The sequence below is a fragment of the Magnolia sinica genome, chromosome 4 (assembly GCF_029962835.1).
Source record: "Magnolia sinica isolate HGM2019 chromosome 4, MsV1, whole genome shotgun sequence".
In the NCBI taxonomy this organism is placed as follows: Eukaryota; Viridiplantae; Streptophyta; class Magnoliopsida; order Magnoliales; family Magnoliaceae; genus Magnolia; species Magnolia sinica.
The window spans coordinates 108311746-108330190 of record NC_080576.1 but is presented as its reverse complement, the minus strand read 5'-3'; the positions used below and the strand labels follow the sequence as shown (position 1 = coordinate 108330190).

Genomic DNA, 18445 nt, shown 5'->3' with positions numbered 1-18445 from the left:
CCGTGATGTATGTATTTTTATCCACTTCGTCCATCTATTTTATGGATCATTTTCGTATGAGCCAAAAAATAATATAGATCAGAGAAATCAGTCGAGATAATGACGCCCACCGTTGAAATATTCCTAGGGCCCACAGGAAAAACACAAATATCAGCTTGACCAGGACTTCTGCGGCTCCCATAAGGTTTTTAATGGTTCATGTTCAATTCCCACTGTGTGGTCCACTTGAGTCTTGGATCTAGCTTAATTTTTTCGGGTCACACTAAAATGATCCGAAAAAATGGGTAGACGGCATGGATAAAACAAATACATCACGGTGGACCCCACAGAGCCCCCGCATGAATCGAGTCTGTAGAGGCAGAGGCAGCATGCAATCCGCGTCCGGTTAAAAGGTGGAGTACATTGATGGAAAGACCATCTTGGGTGAATAGCAGATCTATCTACTTATCTCCTAGCCCCACTGTCAAAGTAAATAGAAGCCATTAGTCTAACTCAACACCTGATGATTGATCACCTACCTGAATTTAACAGCTAGTGACCTTCAGGCTATCCTCTTCAACGGCTCAGATTTTCCACCGACAGTGACATTGAGCGGTAAATACGAGGTTGTATATAAAATGATCGCCTACAGCACCTCTGTATGGAATTATTTTTCTTTCACTCCCTTGGCAAAAAAGCTCATTTTTTTTAAAAGTAATTAGACAAAAATCCAGGGCCATTTTTGTAATCCTCTACTACATCTCTCCTATAAAATTCCCCTTGTTCCGTTGCCTTCGCCTCTCATCCTTTGGGTTGCAGCGGGCGTTTCTTCCCACGTTACACCCCTTGGATCAAAGAAAATTTACCAAAACACCCTCCTCTCAGAACAAAAGAAATTAGATTGGATTTTCTTTTTTTCCCTCTCTTCCTCCAATTTCATCTCTTTGATTCTTGTCCTCCGAAAATCGGAGATTAGCGTTTTGAAATTCCATCCCAAGTTACGGACTCCCTCAATCGACGGCTCTACTTCCATTTTTCTGATCTCTTTCGTCAAAGGTTTCATCGACCTAGTCGCTTTCGGCCTCCAGCGTCGAGAATTACGGATTCTGATTTTCGAATTTCTTGAATCCTTGCCAGATAAATTAGGCTTCAGGTTTTGTTTTATCTCCATTTTTTTTTCATGTCGCTGTTTTAGAATTCCTGAATCTTTGGTAGAGAAATCAGGTTTGGGAAGACTTAATCTTCAAGAATTTGGGATTTCTGATTAATTTGATAAAGGATTCGTTTGAGAAATTTGGCCTTTAATTAAGGCGGGAAAAAAGAGAGTTTGTTTTTCAATGCTTGGGGTTCCGATTGAAGAATCGAGCTAAGCTGGAAGCGTTACGATTTGAGCCCTGGGCGGTGGCGGTTGGGGCCGCTGCTGCCAAAGGCCGCAGATTGAATAACGGTGATTTGGATTGTCGTATCTGTGCTGCTGCTGGGGATCTGTTGGTAAGAATGCGCCGCAGCAGCGGCAGTGGCGGGCAGCTCGCTGGCCAGGTCGGCGGCTTCAGCCATGAGAGCGAGCACGACCTGGCAGTTATGGTCAGTGATTTCCTGGAAAATGGGAGTAGTGGGGCTGAGTCAAGGTGCAGCAGTGACAGCGATTCTGGGTTTTCTGATCTCTCGCATCTTGCAGATAGGATTGTGGTCAGTCCTCTTTTGATTTTTATCCTCTTCCTTTTTGCTTATTTCACAGTTCTAAATTTATTTGCATTTCTCAGTTATGCTTTGATTCTAAATGCTTTTATGGTATGGTTGGGACGTCTCTTGAAATGCTATCCGAATTAGTATACTATTCTTGTATTTAATGCGGATGATATTGATTTAGGGCCTGTTCGGTTGCCACTCTTGGAAAAACAAAAAAATGAAACATAAATTCTAAGTACTTAGATTGAAAAAATTAATTTTATTTTGAAGCGTTGTTTGGATGATACTCCCTATTTAACATTTTTCATACAAAACTGTTTGGACATTGATGTTTGAATAAAATAAATAAATCAGGTCCATCCATTAGGCGGGGGGCCATATTGGACATGCACTGCCCAAGAATCAGGTAAGTTCTCTCATCCTCAGGTGGGCCCAATGTTTGTACTTTTTGTAGCACCATTGGATATGCCTGTCATTTGTATTGGGTAATGATGGTCGACCATATTCCTATTCCACACCTCTACCATATCACTCCCATACAAGGGAAGGGCACATGTCACCAGTGGCCCACCTTACAAGTGGCATGTGGGCCAAGGCATGTTTACGATGTCCTTACATGATGAGTGGCTTGGATCCCACACACGTCTGTAGCACTGGCACAAGTGTCCAATGCAGTGTGACAAGTTGCAGTATTTCATACATTTACTGCTCATAACTGGAGGATTGAAAATGTTAATCCCTCTTTTATCCCTGATGTACAATACTAATCCTTTGATATTTCCAGTATTTTTATGTTGAATGTGGACCTTTGCTACATCCCTAACCTCATTTACAATAGCAGTTATCTATTGGTTAGTATCTTCAGACCTGCAAAAGAGACATAGTCATCCTCACTCATGGTTGGCCCATCAGGTAGAGAACCATAGGCCCCACATACAAATTGTGCACCATCAGCAAACTGAAAGATGCAAATTCCTACAAGCATGGTATGTAACCTTATCAACAGCTCTATTTGGCCCACCATGATCTACGTGCGACATCAATTTCGTCCATCAGCTAAGCCTCTGCTCATGTTAGGATGTGATCTAGAAAACTTGGTAGATCCAAAACTCAAGTGGGCCACACCACAAGAAACAGTGGGGATGTGAAACCCACCATTGAACCTTCTTGAGTCCCACTGTGATGTTTATATGCCATCCAACCCAATCATAAGGTGATTCCCACCAGGATTATGGAAAACACAAATATCAGATTGATCCAAAACTTCAGTGGGCCCAAAGAAGGTTTCAATGGTGAGCGTTCAATCCCCATTGTTCCTTAGAAGAGAGGCCCACTTGTTTTTTGGATCAGTCTCATTTTTGGGTTGACATTCTAATGGGAGCTGGCAAAAGTAATGAATGAAGTAGATGTCACATGGACATTGCATTGGGACCTATTGGGTTAACACTGGTTCCCTCTAAAAGGGGTGATAGGAAATTCGCATATGGAGAAGATGGATGGATGCGGGCTTTGAAAATGAAAATTTTCTAAAAAACAGTCTTTTGCTGTTTAATCTTAGCTAATTTTTAGGTATAAGAACTGTTTAATCTTAGCTAATTTTTAGGTATAAGAAACTATGTTTAATAAGAAAAGTGGTTACCAAACAAAAGGTTTTGGAAAATTTTGTTTGGGAGAGCACAGAGTGCATTTTTAGGCATCTACCAAGCAGGCTCTTAGTATTGTATTTTTAATGTCATTCGGGTTTCCATGCCACCCAAACACTTGCATGAATGGATTTTTATCTGTCCCATCAGATTGGGTACATTCCAATGCGCAGTTGGTGTCTTAGTTCATTACTAGTTTAATTATGTGTGGCATCATGCTTTTCAGTCTTCTGACTTGCCTCGTGCTTATGATCCATCTTAACTCTTCCTGCTCTGTTAATAAACTAACACTGCCATGATTGTAGTTGTGCCAAGACCACTTGTCAGTCGACCAATCCTGTATGCACTATTTGCTTTTATTGTCATCACTGAATTTAGGTTCTTTAAGTTTCTTAAAAAAGAAGAAGTCAATTTCTATGCCTTATGTTATCAAATCTAAGAAGCCTTTGTTCTCCCTTAATATCCGTACCATATATAACACCCAATAGCTTTTGGCCAATTTTATCCCTGCAATTAGTTGAGGGAGGGGCGTTAACCAATGTTTTTGAGTGTGGCTGGCCCTTCAACCGAGGGGTATTTTGTCTTTTCAGTTCATTGATGAGAGTAGCTCACTCCCACTTCTTCCTCTTTATGCGTGACCCAAAAATAAGCATGGTATGAGGGGACTGTGCAACAGAGGCTTTGTGGTGCTCACCATGATGATGATGTAACATCCACACCACTTAAGCCAGCTTATGTTAGAGTGCCACCCCAAAAATGAGGCAGATATAAAGCTCAAGTGGGCCACAACCCCAGAAATAGTGGGCATGCATCGCCCACCTTTGAAACTTCTCTCTCTCTCTCTCTCTCTCTCTCTCTCTCTCTCTCTCTCTCTCTCTCTCTCTGTATGTGTAGCCTGCAATGAGTTTAGCCTCACCCTTTCCTGCACTCTCCTGCTGTCTCTCTCTTCCCGACTCTCTCCATCTTCGTTGCATATGCCATACCTCTAGCATGACATATGAAAGTTTTGTATATGCTCCTAATTTCAGAATTTTTTGAGAATCCTTGGTCCTTGCCCCTGCAACCAAATCCCCTCTCCTAGCCCATGCATTGTGCAACTAAGGCTATGCTTCTATTTTCTTGTCTTTGGTGGTGAAGTGGGATGCACTTTGCCTAAATTATCATCCAGATAACTTCAAGTTTGGATGGCAAGTTGGGCTAGAACAAGGTGCTTTCTATGGATAAGGTTTTCAAAAATAGCACCCACCCCAAACAGTTAATCGAGCTGATAATTATCCTTTTCCCCGTCAAATCTGCTCCAATGTGGTTTGGTGGACCTACAAATGCTCTTCATACAGTTGGGTAGAGTTTAGGTTTGGAGGGTTTTGAGGATGGTGGTGATGAGATTTGGGAGGAAACAAAAGAAAAAGAAAGAAAATAGAGAGAGGGAAGAAGAGAAAAGTGAAAATGCCTTGAAGAGGAGAAAAAAGAGAGAGAAAGTAGTTAGAATCACTTCATGGCTTCATGCTAAACTCTAATCCTAGGAGGAATTTTCCTCTAAAATAAAGCAAGAAGAAAATTTCATTCAATTGTCAATAATGCCCTAAGCTTCACACGTCCAAGTCTTGTATGCTTTATTTGGGGTGTTTTTACAAAAACATCCTTAATAGTATAAAATGTCCAAAACACCTATAATATCAACTAAATCATTAAGTAAACCAAATTAATCAAACTAACTAAATAAAATTACTAAAACTAGTGCCCCCAGTATGAGTCCACGATCAAGAAGACCCAACGATCAAAATGGTCCAACGGTCAAGGTGGCCCATCGTGTGAAATCCAATGGTCTGATGCGAAATCCAACGGTCAAGATGGCCCATCCTGTGAAATCCAATGGTCTGATGCGAAATCCAACGGTCAAGATGGCCCATCGTGTGAAATCCAATGGTCTGATGCGAAATCCAACGGTCCGATAGATGTATCAAATTGATCCAACGGTCCAATACTCTCAACTAAGCAGCCCACATGCATCTTCTCATTGCGGTGGGTCTTTAAAGATGCATGATCATGCATGTGGGTCTTCAACGTGCTAGGAACTCGAATTGGGCCCACTGGGCTCCATGTAATGATCACCTAGCCACAAAGAAACTAGGGCAGCTCTCCTCCTCATCTAATAAACTCTAAAAGGTGCTCGGATGTCCACATCACTCCTTTAAGGATCATAAATCACTGATGGATGTTTACAACGAAAATCAAATGGTTCAGATCAAGGCTGAGAACTCAATTAACTCTGGTGGATTAGTTCAAGTCCACTTTAATTGTGGAACTATCTTTAGCTATTATTTATTTATTTTTAGTTTTTAATGCCAATATCTCCTTCTGATTCTTCAAGTTTCAGAGTAATCGATAGAGAGACCTTTCGCTTTGATACCAATTTGACATAGGACAATTAACCACTTGCTCTGAAAGCTCGAACTGTTAGAGCATGGTGAATTAATCCCTTTATCTCATAGCCCAGGCCCCACATCTCATGAGTTAGGACTTCGGCCGAATCCCCCTCGTGGGCCCCAAATCACATGGGTACCGCCTCACACGGGCTGCCTACCCCGAGAGTGTCCCCGCATCCCACAGGCTACCTCACTGGAGGCCGGTGTGAAATGCACATTAATATTTGATGCATCACAATCAACCACTTGCTTTAAAAGCTTGAACTGTTAGAGCATGGCGAATTAATCCCTTTATTTTATAGCCCAGGCCCCACATCTCATGGGTTAGGACCTTGACCGAACCCCCCTCGTGGGCCCCAAATCACATGGGTACCGCCTCACATGGGCCGCCCACCCCGAGTGTGTCCCTGCATCCCACAGGCTACCCCACTTGAGATCGGTATGAAATATGTATTAATCAGCCCTGGTGAGGAGTCTCGAACACGAGACCTCTCCCGTGGGCCCCGCCCACCCCGAATGAGAAATATGGATAGTAGGTGGGGGCGAATTGGAATAGGTGTGGCTTCGCATTACAGTAGTTAGCCCTTCGAGGAAGGAGGGTTTTACACCCAACTGAATTTTCACAACTCAGAAATTTAAAAGGGCAGAAAAATGCAGAAATTTTATTAATCTTCAATGAGAAAAAAGACTACAAGGGGTGCCTATTTATAATAAAACCCAAAACCCCAAAACTTGCGCCATGTGTGCAACCTATTACTTGGAGACGAAGTAATAAAAAATAACAACTAATCAAAGCAATCTAAACCGTCCATGATATTCCTAATAACAATAATAAGCAAAACCCAATGTACTAGATTAATTAAAATAGTGGGCCACGATCATGAGAACCTATGGTGGGATTCACATAACTATTGGGTCCACTTCAACGAACCAAAACGTAGTCCTCTAACTAGGAGGCCCTCTCTGGACATCGTCATCGATCCAGATCGATCGTGGGGCCCTCCTCTTTGCGTAAGTGCATAGGGGGGCCGTGCGTGTGCGCGTGATGTACCCATCAAATGCCATCTAATTTTCTGGTTGTCAGATTATTTGACAAACATGTATAATGTTTGATAAATAACCAAATGAGTTTTCCACTTTTTTTTTTTAGTGTTTGGGTAAAAGACATGGTATTGTTCTCACAATAAATTTGAGATCTAATTCACAATAAAATTCATTTTTGTTTAAATAGGTTTTCATGATAAGTTTGGACTATTAGATGAAATGATGAATTATAGAGGAGACTTCTTTAATCTTTTAAAAGGCCACGTTTCTTGGTAGAGGCATCTATTTGCTGGAACGTAGGCTTGTTGGAAAGGTGTCACTGATGTCTTTCCATCAATACCCAAGTGTTGGCTATTTATGTTGATTCAATAAAATGTTTTTTTTTAAATGGATCCTATACCCTACCTATATCGAACACTCATTCCTATCTATTTATAGAAAGATCTTCGTCAAATACCGGACTTTGCCTTTTTTTGTTTGAGGAATTCCTAATATCCAAGGCAGCTTCCCACAAGCACCCCACTGATTGACGACTATACCAAGGCTGCTTAAGACCGGAATTTATCTAACGCTTAACAGGATTCGCGCCATAAAAAAGACTAAAATGGCCGTATAGAGCCTGAGCCTCTCATCAGACAGAAGACCGACCTCTGGATAAAATAAAATTTTATTAAGAAAAGTGCCAAGGAAAACCGAGGTGCAAGAAGCTCTACAACCCAAACAAAAGAGTTAAGTCACAACTAGCGAGGACATTTGAACAAGAGGCACATACCACAACATTTAATTTTGTTTGCCCTACTAAAGACCTCTTTCGTTGACTCTCCGAGCCACACTTATTTTGAAAGCACCGACTATTCCTCACTCCCCAACTTGCCTATATGATTGACATCATGACCAGCCACCATACTATGCTTCCTTCTTTCCAGTCCCCCCTCCATGCCAAGCCAATAGAAGGTCTTCGATAGTCCTTGGCACCACTCGTGAAACTTTGAAAAGATTAAGAAATCACTCCCATACCTTTTTGCGCAAAAGGACAATGAAGGAAAAGATGATTAATTGATTCTACAAATGTCAGGTTGCACCATCGACCTTTTTGAAGGCTATCACCCCCCCCCCAAGTAACCATGCAAAACAACAAAAGCCACCACCCTAGGAGGTGCACCATAGAACCAAACCTTGTATGTACAAACTCTCCTCTCTTGTACTGAGAATTCTGAAGCATCTTATAAAATGAGTAGACAGAAGTGACCTCACTGGTCATTCTATACCATTGTATCCCTTTTTCCCAAATATTGGACACACCCTTAAAAATGTTCCTAAAGCTTAATGAACTCGTCCAAAACCTCATTTGACAAATTCTTTGGCAAGGGGGAGACGAAACAACTATGTATCCGCACAAAGAGAAGCAATGAATGATCAAAATATCTCTTTTTAGTGAAAAATGAGCTAACCTTGGAAGCTCATTCCAGAGTGAATTCTCCCTGAGCCATACATCCTCCCAGAAGCAATTTCTCTTCCCATCACTAAGAGAGTACTTGAATGTGATCCCCAACCTAAAAATTGCCTTCCCTAATATTGACACCTATATAATAAGGAATCCTTAACCTACCACCCCCCTTCCTGACATCCATAATTACTTCCTGAAACTCCATAACCACTTGCTAAGCAATGCAAGGTTCATCTTCCCTATATCCCGAATTCATGCCCCCCTCCATACGACTTGCAAAGCTCATCTCATCTTAAGAAGTGGAATTTTTAAAAATTTTTTATTTGCCTCACTTCTGAGCATTGCCACAATAAGTCTCGCCTCAACCTCCCCGGCCTATCTAAGATAGGCCTTGAACACCTAAGGAGGGACATGAAATACAATGGCATATTTGATAGGGCTTCTTTCAACTCTTCCACTGTAACAACTTCCTTTCAACCCATTCTATTACCTTATCCCGTAGATGCTTTGTTGGTTTTTCAATACATGATGGTAAATCGAGATATGTCAAGGGGAAGGACCTCGTTGCAACCAAGGACCTCTGCCAGTCTCCTCATCTCATCCTTGGACATGCAAACATCCAAAAGCTCACTTTTTGTTATATTAACCTTCAATCCTGAGACCAATTCAAAGCATATGACAATCTTCCTCACGTTATCCACCATGTCAACCTATGTATTGCAAAAGAGGATGGTATCATCCGTGAACTGAAGATGAGAAATCTGGAGACCAGTGTTTGCCACCCTAAACCCATAAATTAGGCTGGCCGCTTATCCTCTGTCTAGCATTTTACTAAACACTTTTGCCACCACCACAAATAAGAACAAGAATAGTAAATCTCTTTGCCAGATGCCTCTTAAGGTCCTAAAGAATCTTTTAGGTGACCCTTTGATTAATACAAAGTTTGGCCGAGTGAATGCATTCTTGGACCCATCCTTTGCACTTTCGCTGACACACCAACGACCTTAACATATAATTGAGGAAGTCCCAATCAACATGGTCATATGCTTTCTCAATTTCCAGTTTGCAGACAATGCCCTTCATTCCTGACGTGGAGAGTTAATGCACTCATGAGCAAAAAGCGCACTATCCAATATTTGGCTGCCCTCTACAAATGGACCTTGGGTTTTAGAGATAACATTTGTGAGAATCATTCAAAACTTAGAGGCTAAGGTTTTGACTAAAATCATTATATGGCTCCCCAATTAGGCTTATTAGTCTTAAATCCTTCAAATGTTCCACACGTTCAACTTTTGCGATAATAACAATGGAGGCTTCGAACTCCGCCAACAACCAACCCCTATCAAAGAACTCCACCATAAAGCTAACCACGCCATCTTTCACCACCTTTCAAAAAACCTTAAAGAAAGCCATCAGGATGCCATAAGGACCTGGAGCCTTATCCCTCCCCAACGATTCCATCGTTGTGTTAACTTCTTCCTCTGTAAAATGCCTCTTAAGAAATTCGGCTTTCATATATGATATTTGGCTAAACAAAACATTACCCAACCACAGCCTATCTCACCTTTCACTTGTTAGAAAGTTTTTAATAGTATTAAACTATTGAGTCGCACACTTGGTGTCATGCCCCGGAATTTGGGTTCCCGAATAGGGTATTCAGAACCTGAATTCCAGACCTGTGAACTTTGAATTATATCATCTTCTCACACCATAAGCCACAAAATAAAAATCTCAACCGCATACTAGGATAAATAATTCTACAGTCTGCTACTACATCAGTCCACAATCATTAAATTTAACTCAAGGTAAAGGAACTATAAATCAAATCAAATGCTTTTCTACATCAATAACCTCAAAAGAAATTTAAACTAATCCTAAGCAGGGCAAAATATATTATGTGGAACTAATCGCATCTGATGCTCCAAGTACTAATAGTAGCATCCAATGTCTTTGAAATATTCATATCCTGAAATGGTTAAAACACCACGAGTTGACAACTCAATAGGATCACATCAATCCCGAGTTGAAAGTTTCACAAAATTTACCAAATATTAAGCCCAACACGTTAATTTGAACAAGACAAGTATTAAATTAGACATAACACTTAACCATTCCTCATTCATAAATATAAATAAATAATTTGTTCTAACATGACTCTTCCTGGAATATTAAGAATAAGACTAGGAAAAACACACATGTGTGCTGATCTTTTTAGGGGATGACCCACGGCAAAGCATCGGTATTGATCCCTTTAGGATATGACCCTCGATAGAACATTGGTGTTAAAACTTTTTGGGAGCAAAAGCCCAGGGCAAAGCACCTGTGTGTGCATATCTTTTAGGGAATCACTTAGGGCAGAGCACTTGTGTTGATCCTTTTGGGAATGACCTTGGGCAAAGCACCCATATTGTGCCGTTCCTCTCGGGAATAACCCTGGGCAGAGCACCCATATCAAATAAGTTAGTCTTTCCATGAAACTGAAATAAATAACATATGACACATTCAATAAATTTTCATTTTTCAACCGATCAACATTAAGATTCCAAATAACTTTATCTACCACATAGCTATACGTTCTAATAGTGGTATCGAATAGATATACAAGTTTAATTAAGTTCACGCATCCATGTTTACAAATAATAATGATAACATTATCTTCAGGTCTAGCATCATAACATTGATAACAACTAGATTTAGGATTAAATCTACACACACACACACACACACACAGAGAGAGAGAGAGAGAGAGAGAGAGAGAGAGAGAGAGAGAGAGAGAGAGAGAGAGAGAGAGAGAGAGAGAGAGAGAGAGAGAGAGTGGAAATTCAAGCATCTGCATCTGAGATAAGAGTATTTCCATCTATTTTCAAAATTTAAAGATCTACACATGCATAACCTTAAATCAATAAACAACACTTCATGCAAATTACCGAGAGTGAATCTAGTTGAAATTATCCCTACGTCTAGACTTAAAAATGATAATATTTGTAAAATTTCCAAGCAGTGAATGATCACCTACTTGAGGGATTTCCATTAACTGTTGACGAGTGAAAAATCTCAACTATAATCTTGCGATGAGCCAAACATGTCACTGCCTAGGTTTAGTTTTGGGATTCAATTTGGTTACTTGGGTTAGCATTCACGTACTAGCAAAATTAGGCCTTGAGAGAAGATGAGTCAGCAACTAACTCACTGGATCAACTCAGTGAGTCGTTTGTTAATGGAGAACTTAAGGAATTTGTGGAATGGTTGCGAGTCTGATCTGATTATATGAGAAGTTACTAAACTTAAGGTGTTATGAACCGGGGTTTAAGATGAATCAGACACATAAATTTCTGCTTAGCCGGTTGACTCGGCCAGTTGAAATTCACTCGACTATGACTTGCTGAACAGGTTGTTCTACACCGATGAAACTTTTTACAACCACTGATATGATTTAGAACAGACAAACAATGATTGTAGAGGGTTCGAATGCTTACCAGATGAGAGGAAGGAGTTCTAACATCGAGATTCGATGGTGCAATGACCATTGGCTAACAAGAAGATGGGTTTACCTCTAATGGCGGATTGCCAAACGAAGGTTTTTTTTGTCTGTTCTGTTTCTTCAGGATGATGAAATCTGATGTAAGGAAGGTTGAACATACGAGAGATCAAAGCTTTAATGGGGATTTTTCCAATGGGTTCGGAGGTTCGTGGCTTTGTGGCGGCTTGTGTTAATAATGCATGTCATTTGTTTTATTTTATTTTCTTTTTTCCTCTTACGAAATCTACCAGATGGATGGTTTGGATAAGATCAGTGTGAAGCAATTCCGTTATAGAGCGACAAAAAAAGAGAGGAGTGGGAGAGGAAGTCGGTTCTACCGATTTTATAGTAACGTGTGTTGCACATCGCATGTGTGTGTGTGTGTTTTTTTTAATGTATGATGGGTCGGAATGGCGGGACCCACCAAATGAACGGTCCAGATTGGGCCCTAGGCTCACATTCCTGGTGGTTTGGAGGGGACAAATGGGTCCGAGAACTCTTCTGTCGACGCGGAGAAGAAGGAGATGGGAGAGAGAGTCGGGAGGGTTTGATTTCACAGTGACGTGTGTCAGCATGTCACTCGTCACTTGTTTTTTTTTTTTGTAAAACATGGTTGGCCCCACAAATTATTTGACGAATCCACTTCGTCCCTTAGCTATGCCCGCCCATGTTAGGGCATGGGTCCAAATGATGCCAATCCAAGGTTCAAGTGGGCCACACCAGTGGGATTGAAGTCCATTGTTGATTTTTAAAAAAACAGGTTGTTACACTTGGCCCTTATCTTCTATCGCTCACTATTCACCATGGCGCTACTCATCTTATTATTTTTAGCCCAGGCGCTAGCGAAGCTGTGAGGTTTTTTTTTTTTTGTCTTTGTATTTTTATCACCCTCTTTAAGCCAAGTTGCCATCAAGCATTGTCTTGACTTAATTTCCTCTTCCTTCAGGCGATTCATGTATTCAAGAGACAATTTCACCCTCGTTGCTTTGTCATCCTCCATTAACTCCCCTTCTGCTTTAATATCAATGGCATGAATACTTATGAAAATATTTACAACTTTAGCCTACCCTCTCATCAGCACCTCTCTTCTCCAAGCGTTGATTCTGCCCTTTAAAAGTTTGAGTTTCTGACTCAGCTTGAACCTTGCATAGTTTTCAACTTCAAAGAATTCCCACAATTCTTTAACTAAATTTTTTTAAAAAATAACTTCCACTTCGGGCCACATAAGCTCGAATGTGAACGGTCTCGGCCCCCAGTTTTCTTCTTCAACTTTCAACACAATCGAATAGTGGTCAGACACTGGTCTCAAAAGATCCCAGTGATGCACTAGTGGAAATCTCTCCACTCAGTCAACTGAAACAAAAAATAAAAAAATAAAAAATCTATTGATTCTGGACATGATTGCTCTCTTCTGCCCGTTCAACCAGGTAAATTAAACATCTCGCAGTGGAATATCCACAATTTCATGACTCTCCTTGATTTTTCGAAAATGAATCTAATCACATTGAAATCACCACCCACGTAGCATGGAACCACAACAAGTTCATCTACTCTATCTGACTTGGACCATAAACAGCAACAGACATATCCATCTAAACCCCATCACCGCATCCCTCAACATAACCGGCACATAGAAGGATCCACTCCATTCCTCCCTAATCCATACCTTGGTTTCCTGTAATGCGATGAAGAGACCTCTTCTGCAAATCGAAGGCTCACTAGAAATATATTGCCAATAAAAGCAAATCCTCATTAGAAAACAATACTCAAATAAGGGGGTGGTAACTAAATTTTCCTTTTTGTCCCGTAGACACCTCATTAGTAGTCTTAAAAAGTTATGCTACTTCAAAAAGTAAGGGTTGTTTGGATTCATGTCCATGGTTCTTTAAATCCTGAACATGCTCTCTTCAATGTAGGTTCAGATTTTGTGTTTAGATGTGTAGTTAGGTGTTTGCAACATGGATCTTTTAAATCCTTGACATGTACTTTAGTGTATGTTGAGATGATGTTGTGTTTGGTTGCATTGATAGGGAGGGGGTCCATGGATGATAAGGTTTGTGTTTGGATGACACCTCATGGAAGCCCTGCAATAAGTAGCCATAAAATGCGAGCTTATGCTTTTGCCTGAAATCTGGGCCATGGACCGATTGTTGCATCTGCTGGTGTACAGTTACAGTGGGGATGTGGACATTTTATGAGAAAGCCTTTGTCCATGTACAACTGCATTTCAGTCTCCCAGATGGACTCCACAATATTGAAAATTTTTGGTCTCAAGTGACAATTGCATCCAAACAATTGAAAGCTCCCATTGTCATGGATATTTGTCTTAAGTGGAACTTTCCACTAATCGAAACTTCTAAAGGTATTTTTTCAACTTCATATTAATTTAATGATATCAGCCTGATGGTGTCACGGAAAGATACTTGTATTGGCTTCAAAACTTCACAGAGAGATTTGGGCGATCCAAATTATTCAGGTCACATCTGGTACACCAGATACAAAAGATGATGCTTTTGGAACCACAGCCAGTTGTTTCAAACATCACGTTGCATCAGTGGTCAATCTGAAGGTTCAAAGCAAACCAAGGACAACAACACACAAGACAGATGGTATCTGAGCAAGAAACTGTCCCAGGGTGATAAGACCCTGGTTTCCAGGCAACATAACTGTCCTCAAGCAAAAAGTCAAACACCAGGCTACAAAACCCCACTTCTGAGCAAAAAATTGCCCTTGGGGTTGAGTCAACCCATGGGCGACAAAACTGTGGTTTCGAGGGCAACAAAACTGTCCCTAGGCAACAAGTCAGTCCCTGGGTGATAAAACACTGTTTCTGGGCAACAGCATTGTCCTGGTCGACAAGTCAACCCCATAGTGACAAAACCCAATTTCTGCAACAAAACTGTCACCTGGTGAGAAATCAACCCCATGGTAATAAAACCCCAATTATGGGGAAAAGAACTCAAAATCCAGTTTTCAGGGAACAAAACTGTGAACTGTCCTTGACTGATAAAAGCCCTGTTCTTGGCAACATGTCATTCCGTGGGCAACAAAACCCCGATACCAGGTGACAAAAGGGTTCCGGTAACAAAACTGATACTGGGTGATAGAACACACCTTGGTTTTTGGGCGACCAAAATGTCCTGAGCAACAAAATGCCAGGTGTAACAAAGTACCATGGGTGATGAAATGTCATAGATGACAGAATGCCCTGAGTGACTAAACTCTTGTTACCAAGGGGAATTGTCATAACTGTTTCAAATGTGGGAAAATGCCCTGTACTTCACTAACACTTGTTCCCCCTTGATGCCTGTACGAGTCTTTTGCATTGGGAAAAAGATTGGAAAATTGACAGACTTGCTGAAACTCTGTCAAAAAGGAGATTGAGGAGCCATCTTCTTTTGAAAAAGGAGATCAAGGAGCAACATTGGGGTACAACTCACATGTGAGTGTGACAAAACACCTTCGAGCCCTGAAGTCATCGATCTGAAGTGGAGTCATTGTCAAAGTTTCTAAGAGTCTAAGGTGCAAGTCCACTCGTGATCAGTTAGTGATTGAAATGTTTTATTCATGCTCAAGCACCTTATATAACCCACTTTAGGGGGTAGAAAATCCTCTTTGTACTTTTCTTCACCTGATTTCTTTTTTCATGGTAGGAAAGTCTAGAGGGGATTTGCCCCAAAACCATGTCCAATCTACTTCTCCAAGGCTGAAAATCTGCAAGAACTTTCCAAATAGCTATAGTTGTCCATTGCTTGGGGGCATCTAGAGGATTTCATGGATGTTTGTTTGCAGAGAGGAAATAGAAGCTTCTATGTATGTATGAGGAGGTTCTGAACATGTATGGGATCCATGGAGATCTGAGTGTAGGATAACTGTTAGTCATGTGTTTGTGAATACAAGGGACCAACTGTTCATGCCCACTATTATTGATGGATAACCCTATGTATCTATTTCCGGTTATACATCAGTGTAATAATGTTCTATTTATCACTGAAAGTAGAAGGAAAAGGTTGTATCTTTCGACTGTGGTGGGTATAGATATCAATTCCCTTTTGGCATGCTACAGTCACGCCTGCATTTTCTGAGATCTTCCAACTTCTGTAAACCTTTTTTCGAGTGAAATTAAGTCAAATTCCATCTTAAGGGCCTGTTTGATTTTCGAGTGAAATGGTAAATACAGCGTAAAAAAGTAATAATTACTCCCCCCTACATTTACAACTTACCTGATTGGAATACTTACTTTTTGACACGAAAACCAAGAATATTACAAAATATCTGTGGGTCCCACTGTGATGCATTTCACTTATCTACACCGTTCATCTATTATTCCAGTTGAATTCATAGCATGAGTAAAAAATTGAGGCATATCCAATACTCAATTGGATCACGTCATACAAAAAAGGGAATCAAATACTTACCGTTAAAAACTTTGTAGGGCCACTGTTTCTTTTGGCGGGGGCCACTTGAGTGTTGAATCTGCTTCATTTTTTGTCTCATGCTCGAAAATATTGTAATAAAACATACTAACGGAATGGATATATCATTCACATAACCTTGCCGTTCAAAAATTAAAATTACATCTTTTGAACCAATTTCACAGGCACAAACTCCCATGAATTTTCAAACGCAGTGAAATTATAATAATTACTATTTCCCGGGTATTTCTCATTTCTTTGAAAAACAAACAGGCCCTAAGAGGTTGCCATGCTACAGTCACTGCATGCTAACGATTTACTGATTGTCTCTTCTCTGCAGTTCCATAAGCGTGTTGTTGATCAGTACGAGAGTGATCTGCTATCGACCGTCCATTCCCTTATCCTGTCCATTAATGAGACAGATCTTCATTGTGTCAAGGCAGGGGCATGCAATGCCAGCTGCATTCGGCAATCATTGTCAAAGCTTCTTAGGTTTGATGGTTATGATGCTGCTGTTTGCATTTCTAAGTGGCAGGGTTTTGACAAGGTCCCGGGAGGTATGCCAGCTTAGAATCCTGAAATGTTACCATCTATAAGAATTTCATCTAGAGCTTTGCTAGTCGAATAACCTGGCACTGTGGCAGATATATGAGTCATGTGACCTGTGCATCAGCTCAGGTTGGCCCCACTGTGTGGATGGCATAGCCCAAATTTACACCAGTCCTCTCATCCCATGGTGTATGTTGAATGCGGGCAACTTCTTTTGTAGGCCTGTTTGTTGTTTTCATACATTTGGGCACCCACCTGAAGAGTTGCCCATCCTGGTTTGGTCCAGGTCATGTTCACAATGAGGCCCGCCTGATCATGGCTGTCCACCACAAGGTTGGGTCCAAGTCATGTTCACGATGAGGCCCGCCTGATCATGGCTGTCCACCACAAGGTTGGGTCCAAGTCTATGTTCACAATGAGGCCCAGCTGATCATGGCTGTCTACCACAAGGTTGGCACTTGTCACTAGGGGTAGATTTTTGTGTAGGCTTAGTGAAGATCCAAGGATTTTGAATCCTTCATCATCTGTATTTGATCCTTTTTCCCTGTGTTCTTTAAGGTGATCATGAATATATCGACGTGGTGACGGATGGAAAAACCGGGACCTCTGATCGCTTGATCATTGATATAGACTTTCGGAGCCACTTTGAAATAGCAAGAGCCGTTGAATCTTATGATATGATATTGAATTCTCTTCCAGTAGTCTACGTGGGCTCGCTGCCCAAGCTGAAGCAGTACCTCCAGGTCATGGTAGAAGCTGCAAGAAGCTCCCTCAAGCAGAACTCCATGCCTCTCCCTCCATGGAGGTCTCTGGCTTACCTGCAAGCAAAGTGGCAATCTACCTATGAGAGGAAACTTGGTCCAGACGCATGGAACACAAGCGGGTCCAATTCTTTTGATTATAAACAGTGCATTGGACATTCAAGGAGGCTGAAAGCCTCCATCCAATCTGAAATAGAGACTGAGCGTCTGTTGAAGCCTATAATCAACGAGAACAGTAATAATCGGAGGGTGAAACTGGAGAGGTGGAGGCGCCCTGTGTTCAGGGCCTGATAAAAGATGCACAGATATCAGTTTGAAAATAAAAAAATCCATTCGTTCCAATAAAACAGCATAAGGAATGTCAGATTTGCATTTGCCACGCCATGTAATATTATCTTCGTTTGGGTATCTAATAAAAGACGTGAACCTTTGAAGAAATGCAGGTTCCTTTTCATATTCCACAGTAATTTTCCATTTTTTCCAGCAGAAGGCAGGGATTGCTGTGCCTTGAGAGTGAGCTGTGATTCTCTCTCAAAGAAGTCAATTCATCAGAAGTTCTTGTTGGTATGCTTTGGTTGATCCATGCTGTTGCATTATTTTATAGATTGTATTTGTTCTTTTCAATATTTGAAACAAAGAAAGCCTTGCCATATTCTATGAGCATAGGAAAATTTTGTCACTTGTATTGTTACTACTGTATTTCCTTTTGGCCAATACATAAAAGATGTACTGAGAGCGGATCTACATTCTGGCGATCGAGATTGTTGGTCTGATTGGCGCCATCAGGAAGGACCATGCATCAAAAATCTCCCTAAAGAATCATAAAGAAACATGAGTGGTGTGCAATTATTTCAAATCTTCCATCAGAATCATGAGGTCTGCTGGCCTCATGGTTCAGGCTGGTACATGTGTAGGAGATCTGTGTTAGGGGTGATGCACCCTCCATAACAGTCTTTCTTTTTTCTTTTCTTT

At 41.0% G+C, this 18445-nt stretch overlaps 1 protein-coding gene across 2 annotated transcripts; it reads left to right on the top strand.

The window, feature by feature from the left end:
* The first annotated feature begins 768 nt into the window (after window positions 1–768).
* LOC131243730 (uncharacterized) lies at window positions 769–18217 on the top strand. Of its 2 annotated transcripts, none has more exons than XM_058243263.1 (3): window positions 769–1668; window positions 16504–16720; window positions 17271–18217. In XM_058243263.1, the coding sequence occupies exons 1-3, from the start codon at window positions 1477–1479 to the stop codon at window positions 17762–17764; spliced, it is 903 nt and encodes a 300-aa protein (XP_058099246.1). In that variant the 5' UTR covers window positions 769–1476; the 3' UTR covers window positions 17765–18217. The 2 variants fall into 2 exon arrangements, with proteins under 2 accessions (XP_058099246.1, XP_058099247.1); XM_058243264.1 differs by lacking the exon at window positions 769–1668 and adding an exon at window positions 2619–2654.
* The last annotated feature ends 228 nt before the right edge of the window (window positions 18218–18445 follow it).